At 37.5% G+C, this 23385-nt stretch overlaps 1 protein-coding gene across 2 annotated transcripts in view; it reads right to left on the bottom strand.

Annotated features, from left to right (window-relative positions):
• Window positions 1-22991, bottom strand: part of LOC107755735 (probable global transcription activator SNF2L2) — a 47289-nt gene extending 24298 nt beyond the window's left edge. For both annotated transcript variants that reach the window (XM_016572620.1, XM_016572621.1), the window contains exons 1-26: window positions 22908-22991; window positions 20865-21104; window positions 20551-20680; window positions 19318-19650; window positions 19006-19092; window positions 16749-17016; window positions 15102-15228; window positions 13884-14057; window positions 12399-12572; window positions 11944-12114; window positions 11699-11749; window positions 11435-11565; window positions 10584-10641; window positions 10243-10343; window positions 7081-7228; window positions 6407-6570; window positions 5686-5752; window positions 5453-5563; window positions 4514-4756; window positions 4296-4409; window positions 3788-3895; window positions 3606-3692; window positions 2404-2450; window positions 2057-2223; window positions 1723-1886; window positions 1059-1286 (exon numbers count right to left, since the gene is read on the bottom strand). In XM_016572620.1, coding sequence (XP_016428106.1) covers window positions 1059-1286; window positions 1723-1886; window positions 2057-2223; window positions 2404-2450; window positions 3606-3692; window positions 3788-3895; window positions 4296-4409; window positions 4514-4756; window positions 5453-5563; window positions 5686-5752; window positions 6407-6570; window positions 7081-7228; window positions 10243-10343; window positions 10584-10641; window positions 11435-11565; window positions 11699-11749; window positions 11944-12114; window positions 12399-12572; window positions 13884-14057; window positions 15102-15228; window positions 16749-17016; window positions 19006-19092; window positions 19318-19650; window positions 20551-20680; window positions 20865-21089 — 3678 coding nt within the window. In that variant the 5' untranslated portion in view covers window positions 21090-21104; window positions 22908-22991. The remainder of the gene's footprint in view (window positions 1-1058; window positions 1287-1722; window positions 1887-2056; window positions 2224-2403; window positions 2451-3605; window positions 3693-3787; window positions 3896-4295; window positions 4410-4513; window positions 4757-5452; window positions 5564-5685; window positions 5753-6406; window positions 6571-7080; window positions 7229-10242; window positions 10344-10583; window positions 10642-11434; window positions 11566-11698; window positions 11750-11943; window positions 12115-12398; window positions 12573-13883; window positions 14058-15101; window positions 15229-16748; window positions 17017-19005; window positions 19093-19317; window positions 19651-20550; window positions 20681-20864; window positions 21105-22907) is intronic.
• Between the last annotated feature and the right edge of the window lie 394 nt (window positions 22992-23385).

Raw genomic sequence — 23385 nt, 5'->3', positions numbered from 1 at the left:
TTCACCACAAGGTGCAAACAAGGCCAGATTAGACTTTGCCAAAAAACATCTAAAAAAGCCAGACCACTTCTGGAAAATTATTCTTTGGACGGCTGAAATTAAGATCAACCTTTACCAGAATGACATCCTAAGCATTTTATGTTATATTTTTGTTCAACCCCTTGAATTAAAGCTTAAAGTCTGCACTACAATTTCATCTTGATTGTTTTATTTTTAATTCTGTTCTGGTGGCATACAGAGCCCAAATTATGAAAATTGTGTCAGTGTCCAAATATATATGGACCTACCTAACTGTATATTATTATTATTATTATTATTTTAAAACATTCAAGCAACTGTTCCACATAAGAAATAAATTCCTGCAAGTTTGGAAAGATATGAGGGAATGATGACAAGATTTTCATATTTGGGTGAACTATCCCTTTAATGCTTTAAACATTTTTAAAGATCAGACAGCTACTGTAATGCTGAGGCAAACAGCAATCCAATCGCTGAAAGCACCTCCATGAAAGAAAAGTCTCTGCTAAGTTGAAATACATCTGGTTGTTCATACATAAACGTTACTCCTCCCAAACAGGTGTCAGAATACAGACGTTTGAGAGCTCCAGAATCCACACACGAATGAGCAAACGGATGAGACACATAGATGGAGAATCTGTGAAACTCCAACACTTATTGCTATGTGTGGCAATGAGAGCATTCAACAGAAAAGTTCACTGCCTGGTTTTGGCATCATCTCGGAAATGAACTCTGCTATATTTGCATATTTATATATTTGCGGCAATAGTAGATTGGATTTACATCCATTTTGCGAAGACACAATTACGTGGCAAAGAGTAATATAAATGTGCATAGCCAACTGGATCCTATCGATCAAATGACTAAGTTAAATTGGGCCAAAAATATATTCACATAAATGAGAAAAAAAAATCTGCCACTTTGTTGTTGGCCCTTCTTTCCAATAATTTTCACCTCAGTGCATCACTAGATACAATTAGTCAGTCTAATTCCGTCAGAGTGAAACTTTACGGCCATCTGTGCCTGTTAAATTGACTCACCTCATTCTGTTCCTCGTGCTCCAGAATAGCCTGCAGGAAGACTCTGCGCTCATGGCCGGAGGACTTCTGATCAAACATGCCAGCCTGAATGACTTTCTGATCAACGTTCAGTTTATACTTGGCCGCTGTTAGAATCTTCTCCTCCACACTATTAACAGTGCACAGACGCAGTACGCGTACTTCATTCTGCTGGCCGATACGATGGGCTCGGTCCTGTGCCTGCAAGTCCTGGTGATTAAAATCACAGTTGTGTGTGATTAACAATGTGTTTACATCAATTACAATCAAAGTGAGAGAATGCTATTAAGAAGGGGCATAGTGCACTCTTTTTGACTTGTGGAGGCAGATGGAGGAATAAATTTAGCTTTTTCGGGTGAAAATGCGTGCGGAAAAGGTCCAAACTTCAAGCTGCTGCATAAAATATAATTCATCCAACAAACACCACACATAGATAAATGAATAAATTAACTAAAGGAAGCGAAAAATGCATACATTTCAAACATTAATTCAAAATTTATACTTCCAGGTTAGCTGGCATGAAAAAGTGCTGTGGTGTTAAGATGCTGTATTTCAAAACTATTTTAAACAGATTTTTTTTCAAATTATTCTGCATGTAGCTTTTATTGCCTTATATTAAAAACAGACTACATATTGAGAGACAAACCTGGTGGGGGTTCCAGTCGCTGTCAAAGATCACAACGGTGTCTGCAGCTTGCAAGTTGAGGCCCAGACCTCCTGCCCTGGTGCTCAGCAGGAAGATGAAATACTGTGAGCCTTCTTCATTGAATTTCTTTAAAAGCGCTGCACGATCCTCAGACTTCGTAGTTCCTGGAGGACACATCCAGCAGCAAACACATGTTAATGAAAGAGAAAGGGCAGCCTATTTGTGTGGTCACACTCATTAAAAGAGAAAGTGGTGGACCACAAATTGGAACTCCCTAGAACTGAGTTCCCAAAGGACAGGAAAATATTAAAGAAGGAATGCACTGATTACTGACCATCCAGACGCAGATAGAGGAAGTTACGGTAGGCAAAATAATCCTCCATGATGGTCATGAGGGAGGTCATCTGACAGAACAGAAGCACTCTGTGATTGGTGGCCTTCAGCTTGGGCAGGATGCGGTCCAGTAATTCAAACTTGCCAGAGGCACGGTACAGGTCAGGGCTAGGTGGACAAGAAAAAAGCATGTCTATAATGTCAATGCCTTCATCACGGTCCACCTCCACTGTCTGAGTCATGTAGCGCAGGAGGCCTGCGGTGTGTTTAATGATCCACATTTGACATGAATGAACACATCATGGCAAGTCTTAAGGTTAAGTAACGGTCTATTTGATCTGTACTCACCCGTTGATAATGCCATTTCGAAATCCCAAGTGCTCAGCAAAGGACTCCTAAATAGGTACAAAATAGACACTTTCAGATATCCCATGGCATTGCTGAATGCTTCATTTTGATTGTTGACAGATGTTTTAAGGTCTAACACCACAGCTATGAAGTAGTTCTAGGTGATCTTAAAGAAGATGTTAAAGAAGATATTTTATATCCATACATTGAAAGTCAGTGGGGTCCAATGTTTTTGGACCCCATTGACTTTCATGGTATGGATAAAAAACAGTTGAAATGTTCTTCATTATATCTTGTTTTATGTTCTCCAGAAGAAAGAAAGTAATACAAAAGCAGAACTTTCCTTTTTGGGTGAACCTTTAAGGCTACATCCACGTTGATCTGCATATATTTGAAAACAGTGTTTTTGTTTTAAAACACTCTCTGTTCACATTAGTGTCTTTAAGCTTTTTCCAAAAGTTGCTCATCCACACTGACATGTCTGAAAATGCTTAAATCCCCTTGCTGTGATTGTGTAAAACATAGTTAAAGCTCACTGAGATGACACAAACAGAACAGACATAATACAATTCTCAAGCTATTCTTCTGGCACTCTTCTTCTTCTGGCTATATTAGCAAACTATCCCACCACTCACTGATGCGTCCAGGTCGCACTCAAAATCGTCATTCCATGTAACGTCTAAAATACAAATGTCTTCATTGTGAGTAAATATTCTGAGATTTTTAATGTGAAGATTGTATAAATTAACATTTATCATTTAGCAACACCATGAAAAAGAAAAGCAGGCTCAACAATGTCAGTACAACCTTAAACAGAGGTGTCCAAGCCTATTCCTGGAGGGCCACTGTCCTCCAGAGTTTAGCTCTAAACCTAATTAAACACTCCTGAATCAACTCTATAGGACGCTGGCACTCCAGGAGCAGGATTGGACACCCCTGACATTAAATAAGGGTAAAATCTACATCACATGACCGAAAACCTCCATTTTCACAGTTCAGACTATAATGTGAAAATAAATTTAAAGCTCAGTTTTTGCTCGACTAAAAGGATAAAGTCAAAACGTAAAGGAAAAGATGCATTTTCAAATGTATCCGGATTAATGTGGATGTAGTGTCAAAGTGTCAAAGATTTTAACTCATTGGAAATAAAAAAGTGTCCTGTCCTGATGTACACTCCAGTGTACTAAAACATATGGTGATACCTCTATGTGCTGAAACATGTAGGGATGATTACAGATCTTCTTCAGCTGCATTATGGTGTTCATTAAGGTCTTGGCTCCTCCTTTACCCTGTGGACGAAACACGTCAAGGTAAAAACCTCTGATGATCTGCTCAATCTGCACAGCAGCATAACAGTGAGTTAGCATACAGCCTCTCTCGCTACCTTCTTGTCTTTCTCTGATCCATCAGTGAGCAGGATGCCTTTGCCCTGCATGTGCCTGTACAGAACCTTCTGGATGGCTGACATGTCACATTTGATGACATACTCCACCTGTGACAAATGAAGAGCCAATGCATCAACATAGCCTGAATTGAATGGCATATAGACTTCATTCAAACATTATTTTGAAGATGCTTTTCAAATAAAAACAATGCTTTTTTCTTTTTTTTTTTAATAAATACAATAATTTTGTGAATATATAATGTTGTAAATGTTCTTTTTGCAAAAAATGCAATGAAAATGTAACATTTAAAAAAATATTTATAGTAAATATTATATTTGCAAACTGAATTGTGACTGGATTTGTTTTCCATTCATATATTAAACCATTTAGTTGCTCTGACTGGGCACTATGTTTATTTCAGTACATCCAATGCATATCTAGTTTTTTTTACTATCATCATACAATGTCTAATAAAAACTGTTTAAAAAAAACAGAGTGGCTACTTACCTTCTCAGGCAACTGAGACTCCACTTCTTTCTTCAGTCTGCGCAGAAGGAAGGGACGTAACACCTTATGCAAACGACGAATGATAAGGATGGTCTCCTCTTCATTTAGATCCACCTAACAAACACCAATGCAATCCGTAACAGAGAGAAACCTGATTAAGCCACAGTGTAACATATAAAACAGCCATTTAAATCTACAAGGGTGAAATATAAGTCTACCCTCTCTCCTGTCATTGCAAAAGGAGCATTGAACCACTGCTCAAAGGTGCTGCAGCTTTTGAAGATGGTGGGCAACAGGAAGTTAAGCAGGGCCCAGAGCTCAGGTAATTTGTTCTGCAGAGGTGTTCCAGTAAGTAACAGCCTTCTGGGAGCAACGTAGTGAGTGTTCAACACCTGTGTGAGCTTGCAGTGATGGTTCTTCATGCGGTGGCCCTCATCCACTATCATATACTTCCAGCGAATCTGGGAATTGGAAAAGATTCAACAATTAGAGCATAAAGGCACTGATTTTTGTACAAACGGGCTTTGCATTGGCACAAGCAACTCCAAGGTCATGGGCTTGAGTCCCAGGGAATGCATGAACATAAAAAGTACACTACTGTACCATTCAGTTTGGAGTCAGTATTATTATTATTTATTTATTTTTAAAGAAAGAAAGAAATTAATACTTTTACATGGAAGCATTTAACTGTTCAAAAGGGACAGTAAAGACTTTTACAGTGTTACAAAATATTTTCATTTTAAATAAATGCTGCTCTTTTTAACTTCCTAGTTCCCGAAAAAGGCATCACTGTTTCCACTAAAATATTAAGAAGAAAATAAGAAGAAATGTTTCTTAAGCACCAAATCAGCATATTAGAATGTTTTCTGAAGAATCATGTGACACTGAAGACTGGAGTAATGGATGCTGAAAATTCAGCTAAGTTACATTTAAAAATCTGTTAAAATAGAAAACCGAAACAGAAAATTTCACAATATTTCTGTTTTGCTGTATTTTTGATCAAATAAATGCAGCCTTGGTGAGCATAAAATACTTTTTTCAACAACATTAAAAAGTCTTACCGACCCAAACTTAGTTAATTTATATATAGAATGCACTGTAAGTCACTACGGATAAAAGTGTCTGCAAATGCATAAATGTAAATATGTGGCCTTTACCTTGGCGAGAATTTGCTTGTCTTTGATGATGTACTCATAGGTGGTTATAAGGACATTAAACTTCCCACTGCGGAGCTGCGGCACCAAAGACCTCCGCATTGATGGTGTGCCCTTAGACAAATTAAAACAGAACCGTTATTACCTCTAATTTTATTACCTTCATGTTATATTACATCATAAAATTATATCGTCCACAGTAACAAAACATAGTGATAATAAAAATCAATGGCTACCTTGTAGGCAATTTTCACAATACTTGGTGCCCACTTGTCCAGCTCATAAACCCAGTTGGACAAAGTCCTGTAAAAAAGAGGAATAAAAATCAATATTGTCATTTTTATACCAGAAGCCATTGATAGGGAATAAACATTTTACCTTTAAACAAAGTCACATCTCTAAATGATATGTGATGGTGTGATCGTGGAACAGAGTTAATGATGGATGTGAGGTGAGGCGGTTTGAGGACATTTCTGGCCCTTGCACAAATCAATCACATTAACTTAAGCTAAAACAGCGCTGATGGCCATTTTTACTATGTCCCAAAGGGGCTTTTACAGACAGGAAGTCTCTGTGACATTAGTGGGGAAGGATATCCTAGAGCAGCCTAAATGTACATTACTGAGAATATAAAACACCACAACTACACAAATAATGTTACAAGATGCTCTGCCATCAGAGAATCAATTTAATTCAATCTCCAACCAACCAACCAACCATGCATGATCAATATGACGACGGTTCAGTGGCCTGTAGTGCTGCCATATGTTGCCTAAAATGCAACATCATGAATCACTATCAGGAATCACTATTGTGCTTTCAGTCATTAGAGGTCAACTGAACTGTTTGTAACAGTGTTTAGCTACTTAATGAAGCAATTACACCGCAAATCCTCTCAGGCAGCTCACCTCATTACACCTCTTAACACATTATTCACAGCTTGTTTGCTGGACTTACGAGAGCGGTACAATGATGAGGTACGGCCCGTTGAGCCTCTTGTTTTCCATCAGATAAGTGATAAGTGCGATAGTCTGAATGGTCTTCCCCAGTCCCATCTCATCAGCCAGAATACCATTCAGGTTGTTGTTGTACAGAGACACCATCCATTCCAGACCCTGGATCTGAACAAAAGACTTGTTATATGGCGGTAATATCATATAAAATCATTACAAACAGACAACCGAGCAGACGCATGACACAGATTCCACAATAGTTCATTGAACAACATGGGACAATAGACCCAAATGGTGTTTCACAGCCGCTGAGTGGAATCAAAGCATGAATCCTAGTGCTCACTTAGTTCTTTCAAAAGGATAAATAGTCTCTCTGAAGTTTTTCTTTAAAACACTCCAGCAATCAGGTTGGGAAGAAAAGAAAATTAGAAGAAAAAGGGGCTTCCTTTTGAAATCCATTACTGCCCAAAGGGGATAACAGATTCAATACAAACCACTCAATTTTTGATATTTCCTCTCTGTGTGATTTCTTTCCAGCAGCCTCTTCCATTTCTAGTGTATAATGAATCCCTCGAAATATCATTTAAACCTACACAGCTCTCTTCAGAGAAGATGGATTCTGAGTATAATGCATCTGTGGAGGTGTCTGTTTAGAGTTTGGTTTAACTGTTCCTTTACCTGGTAGTGTTTGAGGGTCCCATTGATCAGTAGGGTGGACTGTTTATGCACCCTCTCTATGACCGCGTGGGCCACTCCATAGTAAGACTGGGAGCTGGTCTGTCCTGCCTGAACACTGTACTCGTCATCCACATCCTGCTTAGCAGACCTGCAACACAGGGTTCAACATTAAAAGGGATAGTTTACTCAAAAATGAAAAATCTGTCTGTCATCATTTAGCCTACCCTTCCTCGTGTTGTTCTAAGCCCAAAAGACTTTCATTCATCTTTGTAACACAAATGAAGATATTTTTAATATTCTTTCAGCACTTCTGTCTATCCATTAAAAGTTCAAGCAAATCCATTCATCATATATAGCAATTGTTGGATTAAACCGCTTAAATTATAAGGATTTCTTTTACATAACTGTTTGAAGCATAAAAACGTTTTGGTTACATGGACGTTAAAGGGATCAACAAAATAATTAAAGAATCTTAAAAATATCTTAATTTGTGTTCTGAAGATGAACGGAAGTCTTATGAGTGAAGAACGACATGAGAGTGAGTAATAATGACAATAATAATTTTTGGGTGTACTATCCCTGTAACATACTGTATTACCACACCTGGCAAATCCACTTGAATTGTGAAAATGTACCGGCCATAAACATTTCATCCCTGTCAGGTAACTCCATTTTACACAATTTTTATGACAAATATCGGTCACACTTTAGTTTGGGGATCAATTCTCACTGTTAACTATTAACCACCACTATTGCCTTACTAAACTCCTAATTTGCTGCTTATTAATAGTTAGTAAGGTAGTTGTTAAATTTAGGTATGTGGTAGGATTAAGGGATTGAAAATATGGTCTTGCAGAATAAAGTATTAATATGCGCTTTATAGGTATTAATGAACAGCCAATAAGCTATTAATATGCATGCTAATAGACAACTAGTTAATTTGAGAATTGGTTCCTAAACTAAAGTGTCTCCAAAATAATTATTTTTGTGATACTTGCAACAAAAGCAAGGTAAAACTGCACCTTTCACTAAAACAATTTGTCTAATATGTAAAATAAATACATTAAAACTGGATGCACAACACTTTAGAAATATACATTACACGCTATATGCAGTCTGTGGCCACTTCATTATTTCCTGTAAATTCACTGGTCAGCACGGCACTATCAATACAAAGGACATGGGTCCAATTTCCAGGGAAAATGTATAAATGCAATGTAACACTGGATACTGTAAATGACTGAATTCTTCACAGCAAGAATTCAACAAGGTGCTGGAAACAATCCATAGAGATTATGGTCAATGTTGACAAGATCTACAACTCCCCCTATGGGGCTCTCCTTTGTTGGAAACTGGCAGACACGTTCATTGAACCAGCTTGAAATGACATGCCTTGTGTCTTCACAAAAGGTTCTACAGAAAACACTATGCAATCAGAGGCTGTGCTGACTGGCAGTCATACGCAAGTAGGCTGTGCCTTTCAAATGATGCTCGGTTTCTATTAAGACATTTCCATCAGCCTGATCCACTGACACAAGGCAAAACAGATCTACAGATTTATGTTGTGAAACCTGATGTGCTCTTCTGTTGCTATAGCCCATCTAGTTCAAGGTTGAATGTGCTGTGCAGGAGAGAATGTCTGAATGCACAGCACGTAACGAGTGGTTATTTCAGTTACTTCATCTTCCTGTCAGCTTGAACCAGACTGCCCATTCTCCTCCAACCTCTCTTATTGACAAGGACTTTTCACCCACACAACTGCCCGCTCACGGGGTGCTTTTTAGTTTTCACACCACCCTCTGGAAACTCAAGAGACTGCTGTCTGTGAAAATCCCAGGAGACCTGCAGTTCCCGAGACACTGTAACCTCATCTGGCACCTACAATCACTTCACGGTCTAAGTAACATTTCTTGGCTATTCTGATATTTGAACCTCTTGACCATGTGTGCATTTTTTCATGCAGCGAGTCGCCATTGAAATTGACGGATTAGACGTTTGTATTAAGAAGCAGTGTGAATGTAAAGCTAATGAAGTGCTCACTGAGTGTATTTAGAGGAAAACTTTAGCTAATTGCAATTTGAGATTAATTACAAAACATCTACAGGTTAATTGAGATTAATTATTTTAATCTTTTGACAGCTCTAGTAATTATTGCCCGCTCACGGGGTGCTTTTTAGTTTTCACACCACCCTCTGGAAACTCAAGAGACTGCTGTCTGTGAAAATCCCAGGAGACCTGCAGTTCCCGAGACACTGTAACCTCATCTGGCACCTACAATCACTTCACGGTCTAAGTAACATTTCTTGGCTATTCTGATATTTGAACCTCTTGACCATGTGTGCATTTTTTCATGCAGCGAGTCGCCATTGAAATTGACTGATTAGACGTTTGTATTAAGAAGCAGTGTGAATGTAAAGCTAATGAAGGGCTCACTGAGTGTATTTAGAGGAAAACTTTAGCTAATTGCAATTTGAGATTAATTACAAAACATCATTAATTAATTGAGATTAATTATTTTAATCTTTTGACAGCTCTAGTAATTATAGAATGTGCGGTGAGGTTCAAAAGTCTGAGAAATTAAATCAAATTTAAACCAGTAAATAAACATAGTTTAAACAAATAAACTTTCCAACAAAGAAATGAAACTCAACTTTAAGACAAAGAAGGTAAACTAAATGAAAATGAGAAATGCTGCCTTGGAAACCAGCTGAAATAAAATATGCTTAAGATACTTTAATATAATTTATTTTATTCAAGTAACAAAAATGTTGTTTATGTCCTTAGTTTTAGTTAACAATGTTTTGAATCATCTCATATCATGGCCATCTTCAGTACTTGTTGAGTACTTAAAGTAAAAGAGAGACAAAGTGAAATACTGAATTTCCTAGTTTGCTCTAATTTTTCAGCTGATAATATAATTTGCAATGAAAAAAAATAAAAAAATTGGAAAAGTGCAAAATAGAAGCATTTTCACAACTGGACTTTTGAACCCCACTATATTGTTCAGCAAAGGGCGAACTCCAGCTGAGGCAGATGCTGACAGAAGTAAGAAATAAAAGAAGAACATAACAGCTATCGACACCCGAATCTTGCCGTCCTACTTTTTTTGCACTCCAGCTCAACAAGGCATTTTTTGCTTTGAAGTGAGAACAAGCAACATACTCTATGATGTGCTTGGCTGCCGTTTCAGATACTTCATCACTGTTGGGATCGATGACTTTCTTTTCTTCCGATTCAGCTCTGGAGACCACCTCTTCATCATCCTAAAAGGGAGTATTAGCGCATTACACTCATTTAACGCACAGTGATTGCTTGACTTCCACACTATACAGCATAAGTAAAAAATAAAGGAGCTACTAAGGCAGATGCTAAAAGGCTTATGGGAGATTATTTATGGATGCGGAGAAAAGGATAATAATGTGTGTGATGTTGTGTACTTATGTATGACTCACTCCACACCAAGGAGTTGTCGATGCTTAATGAGCAGAAATAAGGACACTCACCTCCTCTTCAAATTCCGAGCCACTCTCTTCACTGTCTGACCGTGGAGCAACTTCATAGCTGTTTTAAAGGGCATAATGCACTAGTAAACACTCAAAGCCTTAGAATGGTTTATTAACAACACAAGCTCAAAAAAGGTGCTCATTATCAAAGCCCCCCACCCCCACAGTTAAATAAAAAATATGCTACATAGGAGGGTTGCACAAAGCTGCCGTCTCTGTTGGATAGGTCTTTCTCTATCACTTTCATCTAATGATGCACTTAAAGGAATATTCTTGGCCAAACCCAAAACATCTGGACACATGAAAATGCTAATTATAAATGAGCCTTTTAAACACTATTCTATATTACATTTTTTTTGTATTACATAAATGATTACACAAACCAAAATTCTGATCAGTTCAATACTGAATTTTATTACTTTTATTAAATTTATAATTAAAAAAAGAAACATATTCACAGGTGAATTGTTTACAATAAGATCTATAACATGATTTATTTCATGCAGACTTTAATATTATTAATACATTTACAACTAATGTTATTGCAGTGAACTACAGTGTTTATCTTGTTAGGTCAAATGTTTTGTACTTTGTAATGCAATATTTTTCTTAGCAGAAGCTTTAAGATGATACACATGCACAGTAATTTCAATTTGCATTATATTTAATTTAATGTTCCTTTCAGTGAGCAAAATTTCAGTGCATCCCTTTCATCATTTCCTTCACCACTCACTTCTGCGAACACATGGCTCAGAACAGCTTCACAGCTCAATACAAGTGACGGGTCATATTTTTATGGAAATGTTTTCCATTACCGAACACACAGAGGATGCAATGTAAGGACAGCTTACCCAGGATTCATCTCGAGCCAGGCCTCTAACTGACTGGACTTGGGGGCATCTGTCCCCTGCAGCACTTTCCCCGTCTCAGTCTGAATTACTTTGACTGGAAGTTCACTCATCTGGCTGTTCTCATCTATGAGCTGCACGAATAAGTAAACATAAAAACAGGTTTTCTGTGACAAGCTGTGTTAGATTAGGTTTGACAGAGTGAGTTAACTGGAGGGACATACATTCATGTCTACTCTGCTTTCATTTTCGTAGCGATTTATTTACCTCTCCATCAGGCCCGATGGCTCCCATTCCTTCAGCATCGCCAGCTTCCTTCTGAAGGTTAAACATGAAAGAAATAAACAAGCATAGAGTGTTTGATGATCGTAGAAATGTCCTAAAGCTACTGACTGGAGTCGAGATTTACAAAACCACAGTGGGATAAACTGTAAGGAACTGAACCAAATGAAACATGTCTAAAATAACAACATCAAACTTCATCATAAGTGATTTTACGGTTTCTTTGTGACCTTTTTCTTCTTTCTCTTCCTCTTCTTCTCCTTGGCAGCTTGAGCAGCCTTGTGTTCATAGACAAGCTCAGTCAGGTTGGCCACATATTCATCGGTCTGTTGAAGAAGGTAGGCCAGACGCTTGTCCTTCTTCTGATCAATTAGCTTCCTGTAACCTTCTTCATCCTCAGCCTAGTGAAAACAGATGGAGAGCCTGTGAGAACCTTTAAGGAAAGCCTCTTCCCTAAGAGCCTTTAAAGGATTTTGTTTTTTATTAAAATACTTTTTTTTTTTTTAAGAATTGATTAATTAATTAATTTAAGAATTAATGATCAACAGAAGGAAAATCACCAATTGGGCCATTTATTCAAGAGCTAGACTGTATGATGTGCTGTATGTTCATTTTGGAATGAAGTCAGCAAGACGATGTAAAAAAGTATTATACAGTATATGATGCTGGAAACCGTGCATCATACCATCAGTCTCCTCATCCTCTCTTTCTCGATTCTTTCCGTCTCCTTCTTCTGCTCTCTCTCTGTGTTGGTGTGCCATGTTGCGATGGCTTTAGACAGCTTTTGGATTTTTCCAGAGATGGATCTGTGATATTCTTTGAAATCTTTTGCATGTTGCAGAATGCTGTTGAGATACTCCTACAACAAGAAGAGAAAAACACAGCATGAATCAAAAAGCAAAATCTGGAGTTTGGTGTTGGCAAGATGTTTTAATTTTTTTAAACAAAATCGCTTATGCTTACCAAGGCTGTACTCATTTTATCAACAGTAATATTGTAAAATATTGTTATAATTTAAAGTAACTGTGATGGCAAAGCTGAATTTTTGGCACCAGTACTCCTGTCTTCAGTGTTACGTGATACTTCAGAAATCAGTATAATATGCTAAACTGGGGCTCAAGAAACATGTCTTATTATCAGCGTTTCAACAGTTGATACATTTGTTTTTCAGAATGCTTTGCCGAAGTGAAAGTTCAAAAGAGCAGCATTTATTTTAAATAAAACATTTCTGTAACATTATTTTTTTTTACATGACTGACCCCACTTTAGAGCACCAGTGTCAATGCTAATCAAGGTCTCTAATTATAATTTAGTTCATAATTTCCAAACTCTAAGAATAAGAATAAAACTGCTTGCTGCTTGAAGACTTTTGTGTGAATGCCGTCTTTGTGTGTTAAATAAAAAAAAATATTCTGTGCTTAAGAGTTTTAACTGCACAAACTGTTATTGTCAGACTGAAATACTTAGAGACATGTTTAAAAAAAGCTTTAGCCACCTGTTTCTGACTCGAGGCACCCTCAGAAGGTCAGACAAAGTGTCAACTATTACACACTGCCAGGAGGAACATTTTTCACTTTTTCTGGTGTTTAGCTTTAACAGCACTATCATACTTAACAGCACTATCACACTAGTTTCTCTGTCATGCCAAGAAAGCACAGCAGCGTCTCTACTTCCTCCGCAAACTAAGAAGAGCCAGAGCCCCGGCCCCCATCATGTGCACCGTCTACAGAGGCACCATCGAGAGCATTCTGACGAGCTGCATCTTTACCTTATTTGTATATTTGTATAGTTGTATTTTATATTTAATCTGTATCTATCTGTATTTATGTTCTACTGTTAGTGTTATCTGTATGCACCAAGGGTCTGAGAGTAACGCAATTTCAGTTCTCTGTGTGTATGTGCTGTACATGTGGAAGAATTGACAATAAAGCAGACTTGACTTGACTTCCTCGTTATTGCCACACCGCGACTGTGCAGGCCAAGGAAATTTGATTCCTCATGATATGACTCCTCTAAAAACATCATTATCAGTTAGTCAATATATAAGCACATAAATTGTGTATATGAGCATTTTGCTGTGGGAGCTTGTCTGTTGTTTTTTGTTAGTATATTGCGTTTATTTAGTCCATTGAATTGATTACACTTGGTACAATGATCATTCATTGATCACCTGGTGTTTCTGGCGGCGCTTCCTCTCCTGCTCAATCTTTTGCTGCTTCTCTAGTTTCTCTGTCATGCGAGCTTCTCTAAGTGTCTGTTTCTTGCTGCGCTTGTAGGCTTTGGAGTTCAGGGCCGTCTCCAGAGTTGTGTCTCGGCGCATGCAGGCTACAACATCGAGCCTCAACTAAGAAAGAAAAGAAAAGAATCATTGTCATCTGTGGCAAAATGCATTAAGCTAATGAGCTTCATCAAATGATAATCATATTCTGATGAATTTCACACATTTTTTTCATAATTGTTGCTAATTACAGCAGAAAAAGGCTGTGAATTGTGAAGGGACTGTGTGCTACAAATACAACATGGGCGCCCTCTAATGGTGACTTCCACTGTCCAGCAAAAATGTAATATTCATAGCACAACTTCAGACACCATCACCATCCACACAATGTGAATAGGACAAAGCTCAATGGAACCTGCAAATCAAAAATATGTACATTTTGAACAGCTTGGCTTATTGTAAATTATTCTATTTATTGTAAAGAAACAGCAAACGTAAGTGTCTCCCAATTTATGAGTGATTTATGAGTAATACATTACCGGAAATATGCATTTATGAAGATTGTATTAGTTATGTGCACCAGTATAAGTGAGAATTATTTGAGTACTTTATTAATATTATTAATTACATGTATTTGTAATTTATTCATGGATTAATTATATACAAGAGTATCAAGGGTTTTGAAATGCTTTTATACCATTTTCAAGGAAAGTTTAAATGAAATTATATAATATCATGTAGTGTAACCATCAATAAAAAAATAACATATTTATAGATGTGAGTATACACATCTGAATTGTTTTCAAAAAAGTTTTTAAATATATTATTCAGGGTAAAACATATTTATTAACACATTTCATAAAATTTTATTTCAAAAATATCATTAAGAGTTGCATCACATGATATTAATACAGTATTAATAAGCAATGGATGAGTTTAAAGATTATGCTAAACTATTCTAAAAAGTTTTTTTAAGAATTATTTTTGTCTTCATTATGATATCAGGACAGAAATATAAACATTTTTATTAAATAACACTTTTACACAGAATGATAAAATATTAATGTTTATCAATTAAAAACATCCTCATCATAGAAGTTGTTGTATGAATTACTTTTTTGAATAAATTAATAAATATGACAAAAAATGAGTGCCATGTCAATAAACCACCTGCCGCTGGAAGTTGAGCAGTCTTAAGGCCTTCAGCTCCAAAGTAGCTTTAGTCCGCAGATCAGGTGGCAGCGATCCTGGCAGATTCTCCAGCTCCTGAATTCTGTGAGCAATCCTGGTCTGAAGACTTTGAACAGAAATGAAAAGGACAGGTGTACTGAATCCTATCAAATTGTTTTTTTTAAAGAATAACCTATAATGGTCATTAAGTTCAAATATGAGAGCAGAAACTGTCAATCAAGCAAGATGTCTCTGAAGGTGAACTTCCTAGGCATTAATAATTTCTAGTTACCTTAAGAGTTCTCCAGAAGTATAAATCACCTGCAAGATCTGAACCTTTCACTCCGTAAAAAATAGATAGTACAGACAAAAAAAAAACATGGTGACCTCAAGGTACATCAAACAATCAACACATTCCTGTTGCTTCAGACAGTGCAAGCCAGTGTAATCACCAAGTTCTAAGGAACTTTCAGAAACCTCAGAGGGTTCCTCACTCTCCTCTAACATTCAGTACAGCTCACAAAGCCCCCCAAAACAACACCCATAGTTCTGGTGATATTTTATAGACAGACGAGCAATGGAAGACAGGTGGTTTTGCTTGAATCCACACCCAAATTTTGTTGTGATTGGCAAACCGCTTAGAGCATGTTCCGGAAATGACACACCTATTACCATAACCGCGATCTGCTCAACTGCAAATATTAATGATGGTGTCAAATTTTCCATATCATTTTGCCATACCAATTATGAACGAACAAGAGGATTGTGCAGAACCTTTGCAGCACGGATTTTACAGGACATTTCAGAGTGTTTTTGCTGTTGTTTTTTACAGTCTATGCTCTCTTGCACAATTCAACCAGGCCTTGTCCTTTTGTCCACTGAAAATGTGTACAATTTAACGATTTACTCCTGGAGCCATATTAAAACTACAATATCTCTGGAACTGAATCATATAGAGCCTTAAAAATAAAGATGCCAAAAGGGAAGTTTGTTAAGACCCAATATCTAAAAGGGCATTAAGATATCTTTAATATTTTTTGAGTTACAGGCCTGCAAACTTTGGAGAAAAAACTTGAAAAGTGCTCTTTCCCCATTTTTGAATGGTCACCACTGGCACATAATGCAACAAGGATTGCTAAAGTCAACAGATTTTACTACAGTAATAGATCTACCAATCTCTGTGTAAAAGTAACATAATGATGCTGCCATCTTTCTGAAGTCATTTTTATCCCCCTGTAATTTGGCTCTGAATCTCAGGTGAAAATTGCCTTTTTGACCCCCCTCTGCAAAATAGTGGATTACTCAGTAAATATTCATCCACAACATTTAATATTTTGGCTTTCATCACTATGTTTATCTTTCGTCAGAAAAAATATTAGCAAATTCAAAAATTTGAGCCGGGGACCTCTGGTTTAGTTGACACAGAATGACCCAGCAATTCATTTAACTTGGTACACATCCACATTTGGAGTAACGTATAAAGATATTAACACTAAAGTCTTAGAGACATGCCCCTTTAATTGCAGTGACAAAGACAAAGACATTAGTGCATCTGACGTAACATCATAAACTAAAAAATCATGGCCCCTTTGACCAGTGTAGATTGCTTAGCGTAGAATAAGTTGAATTTAATTGCTCATTACATACCGGTATTCCCTCTCTTGCAAGAGTTCAACAGGGTCCAGACCCTGAGGCTTCTGAATCGGTGTGATGCGATTCTGTTTCTGCTGAAGCTGGATAATGAGGGAGGGCTGGCCTGGTCCTGGCGGTGGCTGAGGTTGGGGTTGGGAGGTGAGGGAGGTGCAGGGCACAGGTTGTGTGCCAGTGGGGGCCAACGGGGGAGCTGGGGAGGGTCTGCCGCTGGGAGCTGGGACCAACAGCTTCTGTGGAGCGCTTGGGGTCTCTGAGCCTTGACCTGACAATAAAGGAGATGCTCTTTGTGAACGTCTTGTGAGATTTATCAAAATGTCATGTCTGTCAAAGAAATGCTCCTGAATGCCAAAAAGCATTAAGCTTCCAGTGATCCATTACGCTGTTGTCAGTACAATCAATATAATGTGCCATTATGAAACGGCATAAGTAATATCTTTTATATTTCAGAAGCCCACTGTCGTTAGGATGTTTGATCATACTCAAAGAGTTCATCAAAGCTGTTGCTGAAGGTTTTAAGACAGTTCAAAGCACAGTGTGAACTGACGTCCACCTCTGAAACAAAAAATCTTTACAAGGACTCATATGACCCATTCCAAGCCAAATTTAATGCCTTTAAAGAAACTTTATAAAGGGCATGCAATCCCTAAATGAGAACATAAACACAAGAGATGATTCAAGAGCAAGTTCTGGATCTTTATTTCTGGCTGGGCACAATCAATCAGTTGCTGAACCTGCCATGAGGGCATGCAACAGTCCATAGTCATTTCATATCGAGCAAAAATGCAGTGAAAATGTCAATTGACCTGAGGTGATGCATATTATCTTCCACAAGTACAGTCAATTAGCAGTGGATTACAATTAAACCAAGCTGACTCACCAATCAAGCTCACTTGAAAAGAAAAGATGAACAATGAACTTTAATTTGTGAGAACTTCAGTGACTTTCAATAAAGATCTAACAATCCATGAATTAATTCACTGTCATTTAAAAGTATGTTGGCGAGGGGATTTAACCTCTGTAAGGTCGCCCGTTAGCAAGTTTTTAATCATTTTCAAAGTTGTACTTATATGGAGCATTTTCATGTGCACAAGAATATACATAAATCTGAATTTGCTCCTATTTAAGCAGTATCTGGAGCGAATACAACATTACATCACATACAAACATAAAAGAAATGAACAAATCGATATACAGATGGATAAAAAGCACTGTAAATGTCTCCTCTTCAGAAAGGTTACTGGCTTACATTCACAATTCACCTTTGCCATTTTAATGGACATAAATGAGATGTTTTGATTCAATAACTACATGCAGCACACTAAAGCAAGACTGAGCAGATTAGCGCAGCAGTACTAGAACGTGCATGACTGTCTGAACATTGTCCTGAATGTTACTTCTAAAGCTCAAAATAGGCTGATTACCATGTCTAGTATACAGTAATATGCTAATACCATGTAAACATCTTTTTTAGACTTAATCAGAATATGTACCCTGGAATTGGAAGACAGGCTGCACGAAAACCTCTATAACTGGAAGATTATTTTCTCTTATTTCTTATTTTTTAGAATTCTTATTTCTGTCTTAAATAAAATATAAATATTAGATAAAAAATTTAAAACTGGACATCTGGTCTGAGACGCTGGACAGCACCTAACTGAAATAAAAAGTTAAAGCACTAAAATTTAAATAACAAGAAATATTAAAAACACAAAAACAAATAAAAATGAAAAAAGCACAACAAAATGACCAAAACTTAAACTAAAATTGAAATGCAAGCTGAAAATATAAAAATAAAACCTAATTCAATATATTAAGTAATACTATGATAATGTACAAATTATTCTTAACTTTAAAATAGATAAATAGTCACTTAAAGGGATAGTTCACCCAAAAATAAACATGTTGTCATCATTTACTCACCCTGATGTTGTTCCAAACCTGTATGAGTTTCTTTCATATGTTGAACACAAAAGAAGATATTTTGAAGAATGCTGGTAATCAAAGAGTTGATGGTCCCCACTGACTTCCATAGTATTTTTTTTCCCCTACTATGGAAGTCAGTGGGGACCAAAAACTGTTTGGTTCTTCAAAATTCTTAAAAATATCTTCTTTTGTGTTCAACATAAGAAAGAAACCTATACAGGTTTGGAACCACATGAGGGTGAGTAAAAGATGAAAAAAAAAAACAGTGCCATCTGGTGGAATGCAGAGATACTAGAGATGCTTAAGAATAAATACATCCCACACTCACCTTCAGGCCACGGTTTTGGCCCAGAACCGGTATGAGTCTGCATGGCTGGAGAGGGACATGGGCCCGTTGCAGGCCCTCCATGAGGCACTGGCATACATAGCAAAACAAAATTAAATTTACAAAATGCCAAAAAAGAATTACAAAAAAGTGTAACTAACATGACGAGCAAATTCGTACAGAATATCATCAGTTGCATTCAAGCTTTAAAACACTGCAAAAATAAAAGTACAAGAGAAAATTGCACAACTGTAATTTGGACCTAAGGGAATTGGACTCACTGACTAACACTAAAATGACCATAAGCATATTCACCTGGAGGTCTATTGTAGGGGCCAGTATTGATGGGCTGCTGTTGCATGGTGGGGAGGCTCCTCTTGCCCAACACAGCTAACTGTAGATTCTCAGGCAGAGGTTGACCACGACCCAGTATCTTGTATGCCAGGATCTGAGCCCTTAGTTGCTGTAGCTGGACTGGGCTGAAGGCAGACTGACCCCTGGCCTGCTGTCCCATCCCCTGTGGATCCATGGGCATCATGGGTGACTGACCCTGAGACATTTGCGGTGGGGTTGGCCCTCCTCCTGACATAGGGCTGGGCACATGTTCCGGCACCTGGCCCATTGGCAAGGGATGAGGGGACATGTAGCCTAATAAGCAAAAAAGGAAAGATTTATGAAGTTTATTGTTATCAAAGGTGTCATTTAAAAGTGTACTTGGTAATAACTGCCATACCAAAGTTGTTTGTTTTTCTTTTGATATTTTGTCTTTTTCTTTCTGCAGAATAAACCAGCTTTTTCTAGAAGACTGGTACGAATGGAGGCCTCATATAATGTGAGTGAAAAATGTAATGATATTTCCCAAAAGTCCTGTGTACAAATCTTAATTTTCAAAAATTATGGTGTGGCCACATTTACTGACGGTCTGTGAAATGTTGCGAAATCCATTTCGATGGGAATCTGCATGCTTGGAAGTTCTGCATAAGAGTGAAAATGTTCCCCACAAAGATTTTTTCTCGGAGTTAAGTTGGTCACACAAATTTACCACGTTGACTGAAAGAAAGCTGCTTGGTTTGAAAGAGACTTCTGTATAAGCTGTGCTTCATGCATCTCTACATTATGGACCTTTTTTGCCCACTAAATTTCACTGACCGCACCTTTAGGCTACCATCAACAATTATAAATAAACATGTATACTACATTTTCGTTCAACAATCCATTACTGTTAATTGCAGAATATTTAATTGTGAACATTTAAAGATACATTTAGGACTGTAAAAGGTACAGATCAGAGAAAAACTTGGTGTGAAGAAAGCAAAGTACAAAAGATCTAATGTATTACCATATGAGGATAATTAGTGTAACATAAAGGCAGCCCCAAAGATAAGTGCACAAAAAATAAATCAATAAATAAACACTGTGAGATAATTGCCTTAATTACCTCCTTCAGTGGCGGAAGAACAAGAGCCTCTTCAGGTGAACTACAATTATGGTTAAAATTATAACCTCAGAGTACTTTGTTATTATATTGTGGCCAATATGTAATTGTACCTTGACTGTGTTGATTCATGGGGCTCTGTGGAGGACCCATGCCACTGTGTAGGGATCTCATTCCCACCCCCTTCATCTGCCCAAAGTGCATATCGTCTCCCATCCCCTTCTCATGCATTCCCTCCATAGGCTGAATAGAGGCAGGAGATTAGTCATACATGCTGCTGGCATACTGGCAACTTCAAACATACTGTTTAAAAAATGAACCTGCAACAAGTGCCTTTACATTTATTTATAGCGTTTTTCTGTTTTTGAATATACTGGACAACTATTGATCTATTTTAATAAAACCAGTGCCAAAAGCCATCCTCTACCTTATGCATTAGGTGCATGTCCTGTGAATAGTCTCCAGCCCCTTGGCCCTGCATAGCATGCGGGACACTTGGGGGCCCTGGGCTGGGGCCCATCATACTGTGTACAGAGCCAGGAGAGGGGCCGGGTCCAGGGCTGGGCCCTAGGATGGGCCCCGGAGACAGGGCAGCACCTGGTGAGGGACCAGCATGGGACATCCCAACTGGTGGCTCGTTGGGGGTGGACATCTATTAGCTGAGAATCTGTGGGAAGAAAGGGAAAAAGAGTTTGAACCTACTGTAAATGACAGATTCTCACTTTTGTCCAAATTCTAAAGATTGTTTGACTCCCAAATGACAGCATTTTTCAAAATAGTAAAAAAACAATTTTTTAAATATATATTAAGTCAGACGTTTTATGAAAAAGATGGTTCAAAGCCACAATAACATTGCTATTAAACTTAATATTAATCAATTATATCAGAATGTGGCAAGTTGCTACATTGTTTATCAAAGCTAGTTAGGCTCATGAATTCAATTGAATTCTGATTATTAATATATAAAACTATGCACAACATCTGTTGCCTTTTATCATAAAAAAGCAATAAGCCAATGCTGCGCATTTCAGTCTCTTGTGGCTTATTGCATCATAATATATAAATAACCTGAAACCAATTTCTGTCATAATAAGAAAATATATGCAGTTGTATGATGATTTTTCAGGATCCACATTTTTAAGTAATGCATTTCAACGTATTTTTTCCTGGCCGGGAAAACAGCATTTTAAATTTTCCTGAATTTTCCATGACTGTGGAAACCCTGATACTTATTATATGAGGTAGTACCAAGAGTAAAAAAGCAATTCAATTAATTTATTCATTTTTAATAAATAAGTTGCATTTATATTCTAATATTGCTTTATTGTTATTATTATTAATAATAATAATAATGAACACACAATTAAAAGAAACAAATTATTAAACAAGTTATATTCTTTTTCTAAAATTGCTTTACTGATATATTGCTTTATTATTACGGTTGGTATTGTTGTTATTAAGAAGAAGAAGGGGAAAAGTATAAATACGGTCTCCCGCTCATATATGGGGAAACATACAAAGAGGCCAGAAATAGAGTTGTTCAAAATTTACGCAAACTCTTCCAGCGTCATTTGCATAACAATGACCCGCGCTGATCTGACACGCCCCCCAGAGCAGCGCTTCTCACAGGACGCCAATAATGACGGAAAGGGGTTTTAAAAATAAATGTATATATAAATAAATACAAAATAAACAGGCACAGGGTGAGATAATGGTACTCTTTTATCATGTAACAACACATTAACATTTAATTACACACTCTACTGAAAATTACAGTAATTAATCGCGTATCTGTATCTATGAACGATTTAAGTTCATTCACGCAAAACTGAACAAACGGAATAACTTGGAACAAACAAACAATCCGTTGTTGACTGCACAAATGCGCTCATGCAGGCCGGTTTACTGTCCAAAGCAGAACGAGGAAAACTTTTAAAACAACTGATAATTAGGAGTGGCCAACGTCACCCGTAATGTTATAAGAAAAAAAGAAGAAGCTTATAAAAAATAAAGAATAAATTCATTAATAAATGCACATCTAGCGCGGCGCAGGGCTGCGAATTTGGAGAGAGCTGCTCTGATAGGATATGGCTTCCTCGACCTGCTGTCATGACTGTCTCCCCTCACGCCATTGCAGTTTCCTGAGACCTCAAACTTTCTGGGACCTTCCCACAACAGCGCACTACCAATGCACGTTTATTAACAGCTCTTCATCTTCCTGGCTTTACAAACAGTTTTGCATTATTCGAGGAGCAGTTTATTCACCTGCTTTTATGTTGTCAAAGTTAAAAGCAAGCAAGCAGTAAAAGCCCCCTGTCTAATATAATTGAGCAGCAGCTCGCTAAACGTCTGTACAGTTATGTTAGCATGCTAGCCCGCTACATTTCATCAGCAAATGCCAAAAATGCTGCCCATTGACATATATACATTAGTATAAATGTCCAAGCAAAGAGTATTTAAACTCAATTACCTTCTGCGAGGTAAACAACACAATAAAATGTCTAGCACATTATTTCAGCTTCAAAAAATATGACTGCCATATGTTGGTCCCCTCCCCCTCTGTTTTGCTGACAAGTTGAAGTTAGCGTTTTTTGTGAGTTTTGTCATTTCTGATTCGTTGAGAGCGCAGGAAATACTGTCATCTCTCTGATGTGATTGGCTGAGCAACACATCGATCATCCCGTGGAATATTTAGGGGCGGGGCCTTTCAAGTGCACTTTCATTTCGCACTCGCAGCAGCGGGCGCCGTCTGGGGCGTTTGGAGACGCACGCTTAAAAATGATCGCGTTTTTACATCAGTATAAATGTCCAAGCAAAGAGTATTTAAACTCAATTACCTTCTGCGAGGTAAACAACACAATAAAATGTCTAGCACATTATTTCAGCTTCAAAAAATATGACTGCCATATGTTGGTCCCCTCCCCCTCTGTTTTGCTGACAAGTTGAAG

The sequence above is a fragment of the Sinocyclocheilus rhinocerous genome, unplaced genomic scaffold (assembly GCF_001515625.1).
Source record: "Sinocyclocheilus rhinocerous isolate Xijiao unplaced genomic scaffold, SAMN03320098_v1.1 scaffold171, whole genome shotgun sequence".
Lineage (NCBI taxonomy): Eukaryota > Metazoa > Chordata > Actinopteri > Cypriniformes > Cyprinidae > Sinocyclocheilus > Sinocyclocheilus rhinocerous.
The sequence above is the reverse complement of the archived record's forward strand: the minus strand, read 5'-3'. Positions and strand labels throughout refer to the sequence as shown.